Source organism: Leucopleurus acutus (assembly GCF_964270905.1).
Source record: "Leucopleurus acutus genome assembly, chromosome: 16".
Taxonomy (NCBI): domain Eukaryota; kingdom Metazoa; phylum Chordata; class Mammalia; order Artiodactyla; family Delphinidae; genus Leucopleurus; species Leucopleurus acutus.
In genome coordinates, this window is record NC_139158.1 from 1,182,945 (window position 1) to 1,199,725 (window position 16,781).

At 59.4% G+C, this 16,781-nt stretch overlaps 1 protein-coding gene across 1 annotated transcript in view; it reads right to left on the minus strand.

Moving 5' to 3' along the window:
- Window positions 1–2,218: 2,218 nt before the first annotated feature.
- Window positions 2,219–16,781, minus strand: part of MAD1L1 (mitotic arrest deficient 1 like 1) — a 318,780-nt gene continuing 304,217 nt past the window's right edge. Inside the window, exon 18 of the mRNA XM_082856688.1 lies at window positions 2,219–2,389. Within this exon, the coding sequence (XP_082712814.1) occupies window positions 2,231–2,389 (159 nt within the window). The 3' untranslated portion in view covers window positions 2,219–2,230. The remainder of the gene's footprint in view (window positions 2,390–16,781) is intronic.

The following is a 16,781-nucleotide window of genomic DNA, read 5'->3' on the forward strand; positions in this document are numbered from 1 at the left end:
GGGCGGGGGCCCAGCGCCGCTACTGCAGGACCCGGGCAGGGATTAAGTCTCAGGAGGTGACACGAGGCCGGGGACGTGTGGCCCTGAGGGACCCATGGCACGAGAGGGGCAGTGGGGAGGGCTGACCTGGCCTTGGGGCCACGCGTCACCAGCGGGAGTCAGGGCCGTGGCATGAGCGCAATCCCTCCGCCCCCAACCCTCCGGCACGCGCCTCTCCCGCCGGGGATCCTGGAGTTCAGTTCTGGCCTTGCAACCGAGACCACCACGCTCGGGGGTACCTGCCCGGCCCGCGCACCCCCTCGTGGGCCCTGTGGTGACCCCTGGGCAGAGATCACGAGCTTCCGGCCTGGCCTTCTGGCCAGGGTGACCCCGCCTGCCCTGAGCGGGGACTGGCCACGTCTGCCCCATCTGGGAGCCGCCCTCTAGCAGGTGCCGTCTGCATGCCGGGCGCACACAAGGGCCTCACAGTGCATTCGTGTGGGCTAATGATTTTGCGTCAAGTTCTCACCTGGGCCTTTTATCACTGGCCTCTGAATTCAGCGATTTCACACGGGAGGCAGGCCGGGGCCAGGCCTGGGGTGACGGGGACACAGCCTCCGCCATACGGGGGCCCGACCCCAGCCCTCCGCGGCGCCGGGGACGGGGGCAGAGTCGAGACAAGGGCCTGGTCCCCCACTCCCAGGCTGGGGCCAACATCATCTGTGGGACCTTTTCTCCCACAGAGCAGCAGGGAAGCGCCACTGCGGGTCTGAGGGTCCCGACAGAGGGAGGGAGACGGACGAGGCCCCTCCTCACCAGCCTCGCAGGGAGGGGCTCAGAGCCCGAGACGCGACTTCACTCTGTGCTGGTGGAATGAGGAGTGAAGGAAGGTGCACTCTGACGTCTGCTGGAAAACCCCCAACTGGGGTCTTCATTAAGCGCAGGAGCCCCGGGACCTCCGCCTGGCTCGGCAGAGCTCTGCGCGAGCGTCGCTGCCTTCCCCCCGATTCGTGACGACAAAGAGACATGGAGCCTCGCTCCTCCCCCGCGAGATGGCGCTGGGGGCGCCCAGAGCGTCTGAGGGGGTGAGGAGAGCAGGACGCCCCCCGCCGGACCAGAGTCCGGTTCCGAGCAGCCTTGGCCCCGGGAAGCCAGTCTGCACGCCGAGCCTCAGCCTTCTCATCTGAGACGTGGGAACAGCACTTTCCTCCAGGGCCGTACTGGCCGTCAAACCAGCCGGGGGGTTCTGGGTTCAGGCCTGTGCTGACCTTGCTGTGACCCTGGGCCTGGCTGGGCCTTGTCTGTCCGGGCACCCATTCACAGACCGAGCTCCAGAGTGACTGGGATGGGGGTGGGGTGTGAAAGGCACGGGGTCGGGGCAGCCCCAGACGCACAGGCCACACCTCCCAGGGCTCTGGGCTCTGCAGAGGGACCCAATGCTGGCCCTCCCCACCCACCTCCCCTGACCGTGGCCTGGAGACCTGCCGTGGGGCAGCACCGTAGGTGAGGCTACGCCCAAGGCCGCTCCCACCCACCTCTGCCGGGCTCCAGGGGCACCCACCGCCGCTCCTGCAACAGGCACACAGGGCGGGGATGTCAGGACAGCAGGGGTGCCGAGCTGTGTGCATGGAGGGACCCCGTCAGCCCAGGGGCTCAGACGCACACACAGTGAGCCGGGTGGGGGCTGAGGGGAGCCTTTATTTCACAAGCGCCGGGAACTTCCCCGGCAGCCCAGGTTCACCCACCAGGTCCAGGCACGGCCAGGCTTGAGCACGGTGTGGTAGGGGCGCCTGGAGGAGGGGACAGGAAGCCAGTCCAGAGCACTGCCCGAGGTCCCCCACCGCTGCCTCCTACCTGCTCTCCAGGACGGAGGGTGACGAAGTGGTGGCCTGTCCCTGCAGAGTGGCCGTGAGCCCAGGGGTCGGGGAGGGGCACCCCTGAGCCGCTTAACCCTGCCGGCCAGAGCTGTGCACAGGTGGCTGGGGGGCACGCAGGAGTCCCCATCAGGCCCTGACGCTCACGGCCGTCTGGGCAGGAGGCCGGGCCCTGTGGATGGGGTAGCTGGCCTGGTGGGGCTGGGACCCCAAGGGACAGGCCTGAGCGGGCTCCTGCCGGCTGCCTCTTCCGCCTTTGGAAGTCGGGGGCACGGCCGGCGCGGGGCGGGGGGCCAGGCCTGAGCGGGCTCCCGCCGGCTGCCTCGTAAGCCTTCGGAAGTTGGGGGCACGGCTGGCGCGGGGCGGGGGCCCGCAGGCTAGGCCACGGTCTGGCGGCTGAAGAGGTCAAGGGTGAGGGCGCTGAGGAAGGCGGGGATGCTGTCCTGCCGCAGCAGGTGCAGCTCGATGAGCTCCTGCACCGTCCGAGAGAACTCCGTCTCCAGCAGTTGCATCTTCGTGCCCGAGGGTCCCGCGGCCTGCAGGGTGGGCGGGGGACACAGGAGATGCCGTTAGCAGGTGGGCCCTGGGCGGGTCGCCCCACTCAATCCCCCGTCGCCCCAGGCTCCAGACGCGGACGGGCCATCTGCCCAAGTCCAGGCACGTCCCCCCAGGCGAGGCTGTTTCTCGGGCCTCCTGGGTGGTGGGTCTCACCCACGCTTCTGGAACCTAGAAGCCAGGACGGGGGTGTGCACGCCAGCTCACCAGCTCCTCCGGGTCTGTCCACCCTCAGACCCGAGCCCTTGTGAGGACGCTCCGTGCTGGGCGTGAGGGCCCTGTGACAGCCCCGAGGCTGCAGGCGCTCCGAGGCGGGTCTCACGCTGCCCCGTGTGCCAGGGCGACGGCCGAGGGGCCGCTGTGTCAGGGCCTCTCGCCCACTGCCCTCGGGCGCTGCCGCACGTCAGGGCTCTCTGTCATGGCGGCGGGGCTGCCTCTGGAGTCCGCTAATACGAGTTCAAATCCAGCCCCTTCTGGCTGTGAGGCCTCGGGCATGGAACGGAGGGGCTCGCAGCTGAGGGAACCGCTGGGGCTAGCCCACTGGGTGGGGCTGGCTGAAGGGCGGCAGGTGGGGGGCCAGGCAGTCCTGGAGAACCCGAGAGAAGCCAATTCCTTTCACGACCTCTTTACGTACACGCGCCACCTGTGATTGGGGAGGTGCCACGAAGGAGGACGGGCCTGCCCCCCAGTGATACGGAAGACCAGCCTATAAACACCGTGTGTGCCACACGGGGGGACCCCCAAGCTAGCTGGTCAAGCCCTCACGTGCAAGTGGGGAGACCGAGGCCCAGATGGCTCAGGGCTGGCCTGGGTCACAAGGCAGGTGTGAGCAGGGCCGAGCCCAGGGCAGGTGCTCCCGGGGGTGCAGGGCAGCTGGGGGGTGGACAGAGGCCCGAAGGTGCCCAAACACTTGGGCAGGGCTCACGGGGAAGCCCCCTCCCTTCCTCGGGCAGGCCTGCGGCAGCTCTCAGACCCTAGATGGTGCCCCGACATGGGCCTCACCTGCCAGCAAGCCCATCCCAGGTGAGTTAGGACCCCCGGGGTCTGCCTGCTGGGGGTGCAGGCCTGGGGAGAGGCCGTCGTACACCAGACAGAAGCCTGTGGCCTGCGACCCTGTCCAGCAAGGCAGTGGTGCTGACGGGGCAGCTCAGGGGAGTCAGGAGGCGAGCGGGGTGGCGGCCACCGTGGGCCAGCCCCCCACTTGCGGAACGACCACCTGCCCGCCCTGCCCATCCGGCCCAGTCAGCTCCACCCCTGATGAAGGCCACCGCTCCACTTGGGGAATCCCAGGCTGGAAGGGACACACCCGGTGACACGCACACGCCCCATGGGAGAGCCCCCTCCTTTCCCAGGCAGCCGACTAGGAAAGGCTTCTTCCCGCCGACCCCCAAACTCGCCTGCCAGCCGGAACCCTGGCTCCGCCTTGGCGGGCACCCGCTGCACCAAGATTCCTGTTAACGGCCACCAGGAAGTGGAGCAGCGCCGCCTGCGGCCCACCCACGCGGCGGCCCAGGCTTGGGGGAAGGTGGACACGCTCCTCCCGGCCCACGGAGACCCTGAGAAACGGCCCCCGCCAAGACACGCGTCTGAGAAACGACTCGTGTGCAGGGCCCACCGGCAGCTGACAACTCAGCAGGAGGAAGACAAATGACCCGGTTAAAAAGCGGGCGAACAACCAGAATGGGCCTTTTCCCCAAGGATACAGACGATTTCCCCAAGGATACAGACAATTTCCCCAAGGATACAGACGAACGGTGCCACCACCTCCTGTCCTCAGGGAAGCGCAAGTGGAGCCCACGGTGAGACCCGCCTCAGGCCCGGGAGGACAGCGGTAACCCAGGCGACACGGTGCTGCGAAGGACGCGGGGAAGCAGGAAGCGGGCACGGCGGGCGCTGCGCAAACAGTCTGCGGCTCCTCACGAGTGAGCCGCGTGACCCGGCAATTCCACTCCTGGGTACGTGCCCAGGAGAAGTGAACACACATCCACACAGGAACTGGCCCAGGAACGTTCACGGCAGCAACATTCAACGTAAGTCAAAACGCAGGAACAGCCACCGCCAGGCGAGCAGGTAAGTGCAGTGCAGCCACGGGAGGAGCGAGGCTCTGTACACATGACACCACGGACGGCCCTCGAGAGCACACGCCAGGCCAGACCCCGGCGGTGTGACTCCACTCGCTCTGGCGAGCGCCACAGCAGGCAAAGCCGCCCAGACGGGGGCTGGGACGGGGGTCGGGGAGGGAGAAGGGGAGCGACTGCCGCTGGGCACGGGCCTTCTCTGTGGCGGATGAAAACCCTCCAGCGTCAGGTGGGGATCACACCTCAGCAGGGCCGTCTGCAACGAAAGGCTCCCTTCTGCCCAGCAGCCCGAGGGTGATCCCCCGGCGGGCCCAGCAGGCAGGAGGAGGCCTGACGGTGCAGGCCTGGATGTGCAGGCAGGAGGCCTGGATGGGGGCCCTCCGGGACCCCAGGGAAGGAGCTGGCTCCAGCTCTGCATCGGCCTGCCCCTGCCCTCCGACCCACGACCCTTCCGAGCGGCCTTGGAGCTCCCGGGGCTGCGGCCATCCTGGCTGTGTGCCGTCTCACTTGGCCCCGGCCCCCCCGCGGGCGGCCGGCCCTGCGCCGTTGCCCGTTAACACGTTTAGCCTTGTCATAGTGGTTCAACACAGACCATTTTCAAACAAAAGTAAGAGAAACCACTCTGACCTTTACCAAGAAAATCCTTTAATTTCTGCCTCCTGCTCTTGATTCTGAGTATTTTCCCCTAAATGTCAGAGGGGCCGGTTGTCAGCTGTCGGCTCAGCACAGGCCGGTGGGGGGTTAGGGGGTGGAGGGAGTCGGGGGCCTGAAAGGGCAGCCGAGTCTCCTGGCTGTGCAGTGGTTAGGGGCAACCCCGGCCCGTCCTTCTCTGCCCAACCTGGCCCTCCCTCAGCCCCCTGCTCCCCCGAGAGGCGGCCTTCCGCTCTGACTTAAACTGGGGGTCCTCTGGGCGCCTCCCCAGGCCCCTGCAGGCTCTGCATGTGGGTCAGACGCGCCTCATGGTGTCTGCACCGGGGCTGCCACTCCCGACGAGCAGGCCCGGCCCAGCCCTGGCCAATAGGGGGCTGTCTGGGACGCCGCGTCTGCCCGCGGGCACCGCCCGGTGCTCACCCCGCTGCTGGGCAGTTCTGGGCACCCGGCCGCCCTCAAGACCCAGAAGCAAGGCTCAGTGCTGCTCTCTCATCTCGACCCGCGTCCAGGCAACCCCCCACGGCTCCCGGCTGCTCCCCTGACGTGCCCGGGGCCGGGTCCCGGTTCTCTGGATCTGCCGTGTTCCCAGGACGTGCCCATCAGCCTGCGTTCAACGCTACCTGGTCCCCAGGTACCTTGTACGGCACTCTAATTAGGAGCTGTTCACTTAAAACCAGAGCGCAGTTTTCAAAAAAGCAAACTGCCCAGTAAGATGTGCTGGACGGGAGGGGTCAGGCGTCTAATAAAAGCGCCCGGCTTGAGGGACACGTGGACCCAGGTCAGCCCCGTCCAGGGCGTGGCCCGGCCTCAGGCCCAGCCCGCTGCCTGCCCTCCGAGGTGACCGGATGCAGCAGGCACTGCTCTCTGCCTGGGGAGGGTGAGGATCCTGCCTGGATTAGCCACGAGGAAATCAAAGCACCCCGTCTGCAGAACAGAGCCAGGGCTTCTCAAGCCGGGAACCTAACACATCCCAAGTGCTTTCGCGCGCTCACGGGCTGATCTGGGGAGGGCAGCTTGCCCCGGCCGGCCAGCGTCCTCTTGAAATTTCTGCGCTCGAGAACACCCTGGAGCCGGCACTGGGGGCGCCCCTCGGGCGCCCGCCGTCCCCCGCGCAGCACAGCCGCCCTCCGGGGCATCGGAAGAGGAGCGCGGCTTGGGGAGCTCACGGGGCTCAGATGAAAGGTGGTTCATGACAGTTTTCTGAATTCTCCGGGGTTTTACTGTGACGGCACGTACTTGTAATCCGTAAAAACAATATCGAAATTATATCCACAAGGCCTGACAGCTTTGAGAATGGGCAAATACACACGGCGTCCCTGCTACAGGCACGTGCCGACGTGTGGCTTCACCAGCTCCCAGGCCAGGGCCCGAGCGGGGCCCGCGGTGGGGACACACGGTGTCTGGGACCGGGGCTCGTGGGACGCCCTGCCACGGTGCCGTCACCACCCGTCGGCCTCCAGGGCTGGGGTGAGTTTCGCGGGCATTGGGGGTGGACACCTGGCTGGCTTCCCCCCCAGACCCTCCCTGCCCGTGGGAGGGCACCCCCGGGGGTGCCCCCGCCCGCCCCCCGTGTCCTGGGCTGCGGGTGACACCCAGCGTGGTGGCCGGCGGCCTGCAGACGCCGCGGAAGTCTCTGCGCCGCCTGCCCACCTGTGTTCCTCGGAGAGATGCGCGCACAGCCCCCCTGGCTCCCTGAGAGTCCGGCCCCGTGGAGCCCTTCTCGCCGGCCACGAGGACGAGCTCTCCCGGCCCATTCGGGCTGCTCTCTCCCCGCCTGGTGCCTCGGGGCCCCTGTCCCAGCCGCTGTGGGCCCGCCGCCGCCGCATCCCTGTCACCTCCAAAGCCTGGTCAGCCTCCCACTCCGAGAGCAGATGCCTCCGTACCCCCGCGAGGCCGGCCAGGCGTGGCTCCCAGACCAGGGGCGACTGGGGGCGGCCGCTGCGCTCTGCGTCCCCGGAGCCCAGGGCAGGCGGCCCTGGGAGGCCCAGGCAGACGCTGATGCGTGCGAACAAGCAAGGGACACGGTGGCAAGTGGGTCAGGACAACTTGGCCAGAAGCTGAGAGCGCTGTCCCGGCACGAAGTTCCAGGGAACGGAAGCAAAAAAGCATGTCCAGCGAAATCGCTCACCCAATTATCCCGCTTAATTGTACTGAAAAAGCATCTAAATACTGCATGTTCTAATTATACCAGTGCTACTGGAATTCACCGTCCCCAGCTAGGGGTGACCTTTCCCAAGAGTGATTGTGGGGGGCAAGGCCGGGCACCCCAACAGTTGCAGATCCGTCTCAAACCCACAATTATTATTATTATTATTCTTCTATTTATACAGCCCTCCATCTTCCTAGATGCTCCGTTTTAGATCCACACACAGCTGTTCCTGCAGCCTCACGAGGGGGGAGGGCACACACGGGGCATCGAGGCCCCGAGCGGTCACTTCCAGGAACGCTGCCCCTCACAGGTGGGCGCCCGAGGCCTCCTTCCAGGAGGTTCCTGGGGGCAGAGGCCCGTGGACAGGGGAGGTGCGAGTGGGGGTGGGCACCACAGAGCCAACCGCCTCCTCCCCACGTTCTCAGGGGGCAGGGGCCAGAGAGGACCCAAAGGCCCGGCTCCCCCGACCCTGGGCCCGCCGCCCCCCTGGGCCCCCGCCTCCTCCGTCAAGTGGGCTGGGCCACGTGTCCCCTCCAGCCCTCATCCAGGAAGCCTGCCCCTCCTCGCTCCCCATCGAGACAAGTCACACAGCCTCGGAGTAATTTTGTGGAGCCCACGGGGGCCGCGGAATCATGTGAAGAGCGATGTGGCTGGAGGACCGGCAGCGACGGAGTCAGGAGCTGGGCTCACCGCCGGCTGCTCTCCTGTCTGCTGTGTGACTGTGGCCACATTACTTCACCTCTCTGAGCTGGACTTTCCTCAATTTAAGGGGGACGCGTGCCTGTGTTCCCACCCCAGAGGGCTGCTGGCGGGCTCAGATGATAACACCTGTCAACGCTCGGCAGGCTCCGGGAGAGGCGGGGAGATTTACCCACCTGCCTGAAACAACCGGGAAAATGAGACACAAACACGCAACAGTGCTTTCAAGTCCTGGGACACGTGGGAATGAGGGGCACGGTCCCGGGAGACGGGAAGCAAGCCCTGTGACGGCCCCATTCACCCCTCAAGAGACTTTCTGGGCACAGTAAGGGAGAGGCCCAGGCAGAGCCGGTGGACTCTCTGAGCTGAGAGTCTGGGGAGACCCAGGTGGCCAGAGGGTGCAGGACAGAGTGCCTGACAGGAGAGTCACGCCTGGAGGAAGCACTGAGCAGAGGGTCCCCAAGCACTCAGCAGGGTACTGGTCAGCACACAAGGAAGAAACCACCTGAGACCACGGGGATCAGAGCAAACACCACCCCCGCAGGAGAAGCTCACACGGCTGGAGCAGCGCCCGCCCTCAGCAGCCACCCCAGAGAACCCCACCGTCACAGGGCACAGGAGGGTCTCCCCTCCACACGAGCACAGTCACCCTCAACTACATCCTGCTCTGGTCCCGCTCACAATTTTTTTTTTTTTTTGCCACACCTGGCGGCATGTGGGATCTTAGTTCCCCAATCGGGGATCGAAGTTGCGCCCCCTGCAGTGGAAGCGCAGTCTTAACCACGGGACCGCCGGGGAAGTCCCTGGCTCACAACTCTTAAACTGAGACTGAAAGAATCTGCTTCCAAGTAAGTAACACCCCTGAACAAAGTTTGGGAGCTGTCACAGGAAGACAAAAACACCCAGCCCCCAGCGGGAAGAAATTCACCGCGCCTGGCACCCATCAACGATGATGAGCGTGCAAACGTCAGGGGAATATGATTCCCAGGGAAGAGAAAAAGCAATCGACTGAAACGGATCCAGACCTGATACTGATGCTAGAACCAGCAGATGACATTAAATCAGCTATTACAACTTTATTCCAGGTGCTCAGAAAGTTGAAGACGTAAAAGATACAGAAAAAACTAAATTGAACTTGTAAAGGTGAAGACGACAGTGTATGAGATGAAAAGTGTCCTGGGTGGGATTAATGGCAGATCGGATGTTGGGGAAAAAAGTTTAGTGAACCTGAAAACAGAAACAGAGACCGTTCAATGAAAGAGAGAGAAAAGAATGAAAGAGAAAGAACCACGCACGCGAGAGCGGGCCTTGGGGCCCTGGAGGGACACGCCACACGTGCACCTCAGCCCCCGGAGAGGCCGGGACGCGCGTGCAGGCGGCTTCCGAGACGGCCCCCAGCGCCCCTGCCTCCTGGCACTGGCGTCCCGCGCAACCCGCTATCCTAGAGTTTGATGGACTCTGAGTAAAAAATACGGCACAAATGATGGGGCGTCACTTGTGAGGTGGTGTCACAGTGGACGGTGACTGACCTGCTCTCACTCTCTGCTTCTTGCCTCTGATGAAGCACGAACCAGAGGAGCCATGACCCGTCCACATGACGAGGAACGAACTGAGCTCTGCCCGCACCCACGTGAGTGAACTCAGGGGCTGATCCTCTCCTGGTAGGGACGTGAGGTGACCGCAGCCTGCGAGAGGCTCTGAGGAGGGGGCCGGCTAAGTGCACTCAAATCCTGGCCTTTGGAAACTGAGCGACTCAGTTTGGGGATAATCTGTTATTCAGTGATGGATGACCAATACAGGAGGATAGAAAAAATACTTGGAAAAGAGAACAGCCCTAAACATTTGAATGGGATGAAAACTAAACTGGCAGATCCAACAAGTTCAATGAACCCCAAGCACAGAAAAATAAATGAAGAAAATGACACCAAAGTACATGGTAATGAAACCACCCCAAATCAACAATGAACATTTTTAAAGCAGCCAGAGAAAAACAGACACGTGACCACAGAACAAAGAGGGGCTGAAAGCAGATTTCTCACGGGGAACATGGAAGCCAGGTGGCCGCGGGACAGTGTCTGTAAAGCACAGAAACAACAAACGAAACCCAGTCAACCCAGAATCGCACCCGGTGAAAATGACACGTGGGACCGGAAAAACCCTATTATCGCCAGCTGACTGACACTACAAGAAATGCTGAAGGAAGCCCTTCGCAGAGAAGGAAGATGAAGGTGGAAATGTGCGTGTACACAGGAAGAATGAAGAATGCCTCATTCCTTCAACGCACAAGGAGTGGAAGCTGCATAAGAAGTACATGAAAAAACTTAAAGTATCTTCTAAATATCTCTGAAAGGTGACTGACTATTTAAACAAGAACAGTAGCAGTTTACTGTGAGGTTTACAACATGTGTATAAGTAAAATGTAGTTCAAGGAGTCGAATAAGGCAGGAAGGAGACAACTGCAAGGTTTATGCAGGTAGCATGAGAACTCCAAGGTTCTTAGAGTCTACGTGCAGCGATATTATGTCGCTTGAAGTTGACTGTGGTAAGATGTACACTGTCAGTCCTAAAGCAATCTGTAAAACACCAAGATAAAGTTACAGTTAACAAGGCAAAAAAGGAGATATATGAATTTGTACAAATTATTCAATTAATCTAGGAGAAGGCAGAAAAATAGGAACGAAGCATAGGGCCCACTGAAAACAAATAATGAGATGTGGGCGTAAACCTAATCAGAGCAGTAATCAACCTAAATGTAAACGGTCTAAAGACACCAGTAAAAAGGGAGAGACTGTCAGACTTGCAAGACTCAATTATATGAGGCTCATAAAAAAGTAAAAATATAGGGCTTCCCTGGGGGCGCAGCGGTTGAGAGTCCGCCTGCCGATGCAGGGGACACGGGTTCGTGCCCCGGTCCGGGAAGATCCCACGTGCCGCGGAGCGGCTGGGCCCGTGAGCCATGGCCGCTGAGCCTGCGCGTCCGGAGCCTGTGCTCCGCAACGGGAGAGGCCACAGCAGTGAGAGGCCCGCGTACCGCAAAACAACAAAAAAAAGTAAATATATGAAAAAGATAAACCACACTAACGGAAGGCAAATGCTGCAGTGACCATGTTGACACCAAACAACTGGGATTTCAGAGCAAAGAACATCATCAGGGAAAAAGGCCATTTCAGAACAACAAAGGGATTAATCTATACACAAAATAAAGACCAACAGAAATGCAAGAAGGAATAGACAAATCTATAATTATAGTCAGAGATCTCAACACCTCTCTGTCTACTGAGAGAAAAGGAAGATAGAAAACGAGCAAAGATATAGAAGATTTGACGATACTATAAAAAAACCTGACCTCACATTTATGGCATACTCCAGAATACAAATTATTTCTGAGTATATTTATTTAGATAGACCACATTCTGGACCTTAAAACAAATTTCAGGAAATTTAGAAGGATTTATTTCATGCAAACTATGTTCTCTGACCACAATGAAATTAGATCATTAAGTAATAACAGAACGCTATCTGGAAATTTTCAAAATATATGGAAACTTAATAATATACTTCTAAGTAACCTATGGGTCAAGGAAAAAATCAAAAGGGAAATTCGCACTTTTAAACCGAATGACGATAAAAATAAAATGTCAGAATTTGTGGAATGCTGGTAAAACAGAGCTTGGGGGAGAATGTATAGCACTAAGTGTCTACATTAGAAAAGAAGACAGGAGTCAAATCACGACTTCAGCTTCGACCTTGAGGACTTCCCAGGCGGCCCAGTGGTTAGGGCTCCGTGCTTCTGCTGCAGGGGGCACGGGTTCAATCCCTGGTCAGGGAACTAAGACACGTGCCGTGGCCAAAATTAAACAAATAAATACATAAATAAGAAACTAAAATAGGGCTTCCCTGGTGGCGCAGTGGTTGGGAGTCCGCCTGCCAATGCAGGGGACACAGGTTCGAGCCCTGGTCTGGGAGGATCCCATGTGCCGCAGAGCAACTAGGCCCGTGAGCCACAATTACTGAGCCTGCGCGTCTGGAGCCTGTGCTCCGCAACAAGAGAGGCCATGATAGTGAGAGGTCCGCGCACCGCGATGAAGAGTGGCCCCCGCTTGCCGCAACTAGAGAAAGCCCTTGCACAGAAACAAAGACCCAACACAGCCATAAATAAGTAAATAAATAAAAAAAATTAAAAAAAAAAAGAAACTAAAATAAAAAGGGCAAAGTATACTCAAAGTAAGCAGAAGAAAGGAGATAGAAGATCAAAACAGAAATCACTGAAATAGAAAAGCATTAGAAAAAAATGAAACCAAACGTGATTTTTTCCAGAAGATTAATAAAATTGATAAACTGGTCAGATTAATCAGGAATAAAAGAAGACAAAAATTACTAGTATCATGAATGAGAGAGGTGACAGCACTATGAATTCTATGGATGTTAAAAGGATAGTAAGGGAACATTATGAACAACTTTCTGCCAATAAACTTGACAACTTAAATAAAATGGAAAAATTCTTTGAAAGACACCAAAACTACCAAAGTTCACTACAAAGGAAAGAGATAACCTGAATAGTCCTACGTCTATTAAAGGAATTGAGTTTGCAGTGAAAACCTTCTCACAGAGGACTCTCCAAGGCTGGATGGCTTTCCTGGTGCATTCTATCAAATGTTTAAGGAATAAATAGATACCAGCTCTACATAAATCGTTTAGGAAAATGGAAGAGGAGGAATGCTCTCCAACCCATCCTATGAGACAAGCATCACCATGATGCCACGATCAGACAATAACAGTACAAGGAAAACAAATACAGCCCAATAATCCCCAGGAGTAGACATGCAAAAATTCTAAACAAAACAGTAAGCAAACGCATGTCCAATAACATGCAAAAAAGGTAATACAAGTGGGTTCTATCCCAGGAATGCAAGGCTGGTTTACCATTAGAAAAAGTAATTCAACATATAAACAAAGTAAAGAAGAAAACCCACAATATCTCAATAGATGCAGAGAAAGGACTTGACCAAACCCAACACGCACACCTCAAAAAATTCCTCAGCAGATGAGGATCAGACCAGAACTTCCTCAGCCTGATAAAGGACGTCTCTGACCAGCCCACAGGTGACAGCACACTCAGGGGCTTCAGATTGAATGAGTCCCTTCAGGTTGAACTTGGGACAAGAATGTTCACTCTCACCACTTCTACTCAACACTGTTCTGCAGGTTCTAGCCAGGGAAATCAGGCAAGAAAAAGAAATAAAACCCTCCAGTTTGGACAGGTAGAAGCACAACTGTTGTTACAGATAACATCACTGTCCCTGTAGAAAATACAATAGAATACATTAAAAAGCTACTAGAACTAATATGTGAGGTCACCAAGGTTGCAAAATAAAAGGTCAATTTTACAGGGCTTCCCTGGTGGCGCAGTGGTTCAGAGTCTGCCTGCCGATGCAGGGGACGCGGGTTCGTGCCCTGGTCCGGGAGGATCCCACGTGCCACGGAGCGGCTGGGCCCGTGAGCCATGGCCGCTGAGCCTGCGCGTCCGGAGCCTGTGCTCCGCAACGGGAGGGGCCACAATGGTGAGAGGCCCGCGTACCGCAAAAAAAAAAAAAAAAAAAAAAAAAAAGGTCAATTTTACAAAAAAGAACTGTTTTTATATGCTAGCAACAAAAAGAAATTAAAAATAAAAAACAATTCAGGATTGCATCAAAAACATGAAAAACTTAGGGATAAACTGGACAAAAGACGTGAGACACCTGTGCCCTGGAAACGAGAAGACGGCACGGAGAGGGAAGCTGTTCGCAGCTTGGAAGACTCGATATTGTCAAGAAGGCAACTCTCCCCACGTGATCTACAGCTTCAGTGCAGCCCTAGTCAAACCTCAGCAGGCTTCCAGCGTAGGACTTGACAAGCTGGGTCTAAAATCAGTACGGAAGTGCCGAGAACCCAGAGCTCCCCAAACCCTGAAGAACAAAACTGGAGGCCGAGACTGTGACTTCAGGGTGGCAGTGCAGGGAGGGGTGGCACAGAGACGCCCGCCGCCCGGCCTCCGCCGACACCCCCCTCCCGTCCTGCTGCTGGACGTGGCCTCCCCTCTCCCAGCCACAAACCCGTGCTGCCCCCCGAGCCCGGCTCGAGCATCCCTGACACCTCTGCACAACCGTGACACCTGGGCGACGTCTCCGGTCTTCACGCTGGGCTGCACAAGCGCCTGCAGCACAAACGTCCAATACGACGACCCAGCAGCCACGGGTCTCCCTCCATCGACGGAGCGGCTTGGGCGGGAGTGGGGTTCTCTCCTCTTTCACCCAAGTCGCCTCCCTTTGCTGCTACTGCTGGACACGGGTACACGGACGGCGGGACCCAGGCCTGGCAGTCAGGAGCGGCGGTCTCGGGCACACCCGCCGCGGCCCCCTTGTTTTGGGCAGGTGACGGTCTGCGGGAGCCTGCTCGGTCCGCGTCGGGTCCGCCGTCCCTGCTGGGGGCCGCAGGTGCGCCCGGTGACGTCCAGGGGCCTCAGTCCGCGCACGTGTGTCGCTAGCCTGTGCCAACCGTCCCTCGCCCCCCAGCACCGGATCATGTGCACACTGCCTTGTTTTTCATCTTTGGCTGAAGATCTGATCTTGGAACGGAATTCTCTTTTTTCCTTTTTAATTACTACTCGGTAACATCACCAAGCTGTGAGTTTATGGCTTTGTAGATCTTGTGTTTTTGACACTAATTACTCACAAAGGCTTTTTAAGCTCCATTTCAACTCTGCAACTGCCACGCCGGTAATAAAATAAGAGGAAGCGGCGACAGATTTCAGCCCTTCCCGCCTGAGCCCTGGGCTTCCGTGTAGCTGCCGTCCTGGGGCCCCGCGGCCCTGAGGCTCCAGCGCGGGAGGCTGGAGGTGGCTTCGTCCGGGATTCCAGCCCCAGCCTTCCCCGCTCAGGGCCTGGCTCTGCTCTCCACTCTGGAGCTAAAGCACACTGGTGCTCGAAGCAGGACAGGAACCAGAGGCGGACTTTCCCCACAAGGATCCTGAGACTCTGCACCCGTGGGGTGCCCAGCCTCTGCCCCAGGGCAGCCCTGCCCCCTTCCTCGGGGCTCCCTTGCCCACACGGCCCCTCGTCCAGTCCTCAGACACTTACTGGGCATCCACCACCACAGCCGCAGACCTCTGACCCCCCGCCTTCCCCTGCTCGCCATGCAGAGGGCAGCAGAGTCGCGAGCCTGGAGGGCAGGGCGCGGTGTGTGAGGGTTAAAAGGCCGTGGCCACCTCTGTCCTCCCCTCAGTATGGAAGCTGACTTGGGTGCCAGAATGAGTTTGTTTGGACCCTAAGCTGGAGGCTGGGCTCAGGTCTGCAGGGGTGCCTGGATGGCTCTGGGCTTGCAGTCACTGCTCCTGGAGCAAACGCAGGCTCCCAGGAGCCCCCAGGTGGCAGGGTGGCTAGAAGGGTGGACCTGGCCGCTCCATCAGGACCGTGCAGGAACCTCTCCACTTCGGCCAGGGCCTGGCTGCCCGCTAGCCGCCCACACCCCCGGACAGCCAGCCCGACAAGGAGGTGGTCTCCCCTCTCTTCCTGGTAGAACCCAGAGATTCTTTGACGGACGATAAATCAGCCCAACAGGATCCCACCCTCCCCTTGTTTTCAAGACCCTGGCAGCGCCCGCCCTGCATGGCACGGCTGGATGTGCCAAAGGGCCCAGGGCAGACAGGCGGGCCGAGGTCCCCAGTGCCCTTCTGAGGGCTTGGCTCAGTGAGTGGGCAGCTTACCAGCCTGCCCGCCTCTGGCCGTGCCGGGGGCTCCTTTAAACATATTTGGTTAGTCTCGGTTTTATGTTCTTTATTGCAATTCTATTTTAAGATGCAATTAAAACATCTCACTGCTGAAGTGCATGGTTCCTACTGGGCTCTTTTGCTAACATGGAATCAAAACCAAAGGCAGGTGTGGAGACTCGGGGCGCAGACTCGTTTCTGAGGCAGCGGGTTTGGTCAGGACTGGCCTCCTCGGAGAAAAGGCCGCCGCCCTGGTGAGCCACGTGGGGGCTGAGCTGTCTCCCCCCCAAGCATGCGCCAAGGCCCGAGACCTCCCTCCACCTCCGTGCCTGCACCCTGTCGCGTCGGGCGGGTCCTCTCCCAGGGGCTCCGTGCTCGTGCCAGGCAGCACGTGCAGTCCCAGGTGACGGCTTCTCACGCTGCCCTGCCCTCCAGCCCCACGAGGCTCGCGACTTCCAGGCAGGTCAGAGCACAGGAGGGGCAGGGGCACCCTCTGCCCTGGCTGGACGGCATCTCACCGAAGCCACCCAGGGAGGCCCACCCCCGAGGGCGTCCATCGGACGAGTCACTGGCACCCAGGCGTCCAGCCACGGCTGGGACCCACAGGGTAGGGTGTCAGGCACAGGACGAGCACCAGCAAGGGACCGCCAGGATCTGGGGGCGTCTGAACCGAGGGCTCCCCCCAGAGAAGCAGCCGGCAGCAAAGGGCTCGCGCTCCCCCGGGCCCCGTCCGGCCTCCCCCAGAGAAGCAGCCGGCAGCAAAGGGCTCGCGCTCTCCCGGGCCCCGTCCGGCCTCCCCCAGAGAAGCAGCCGGCAGCAAAGGGCTCGTGCTCCCCCGGGCCCCATCCGGCCTCAGGCCTCAGGCAGGAGGTGCTGCGTGCGCACCTGCATTCACCCGAGGACCCCCTGCCCCACCCCCGCTGCAGACAATGAGAGCAAAAGGGAGGAGGCGCTTCATTCTCTGCACGAAATGCTCCGACGGATGCAATCTGCGTGTGCAGATCGTGTGAAGTGCATCTTCCGTTCCATCAGCCCCTCGCCCTACACGAGGG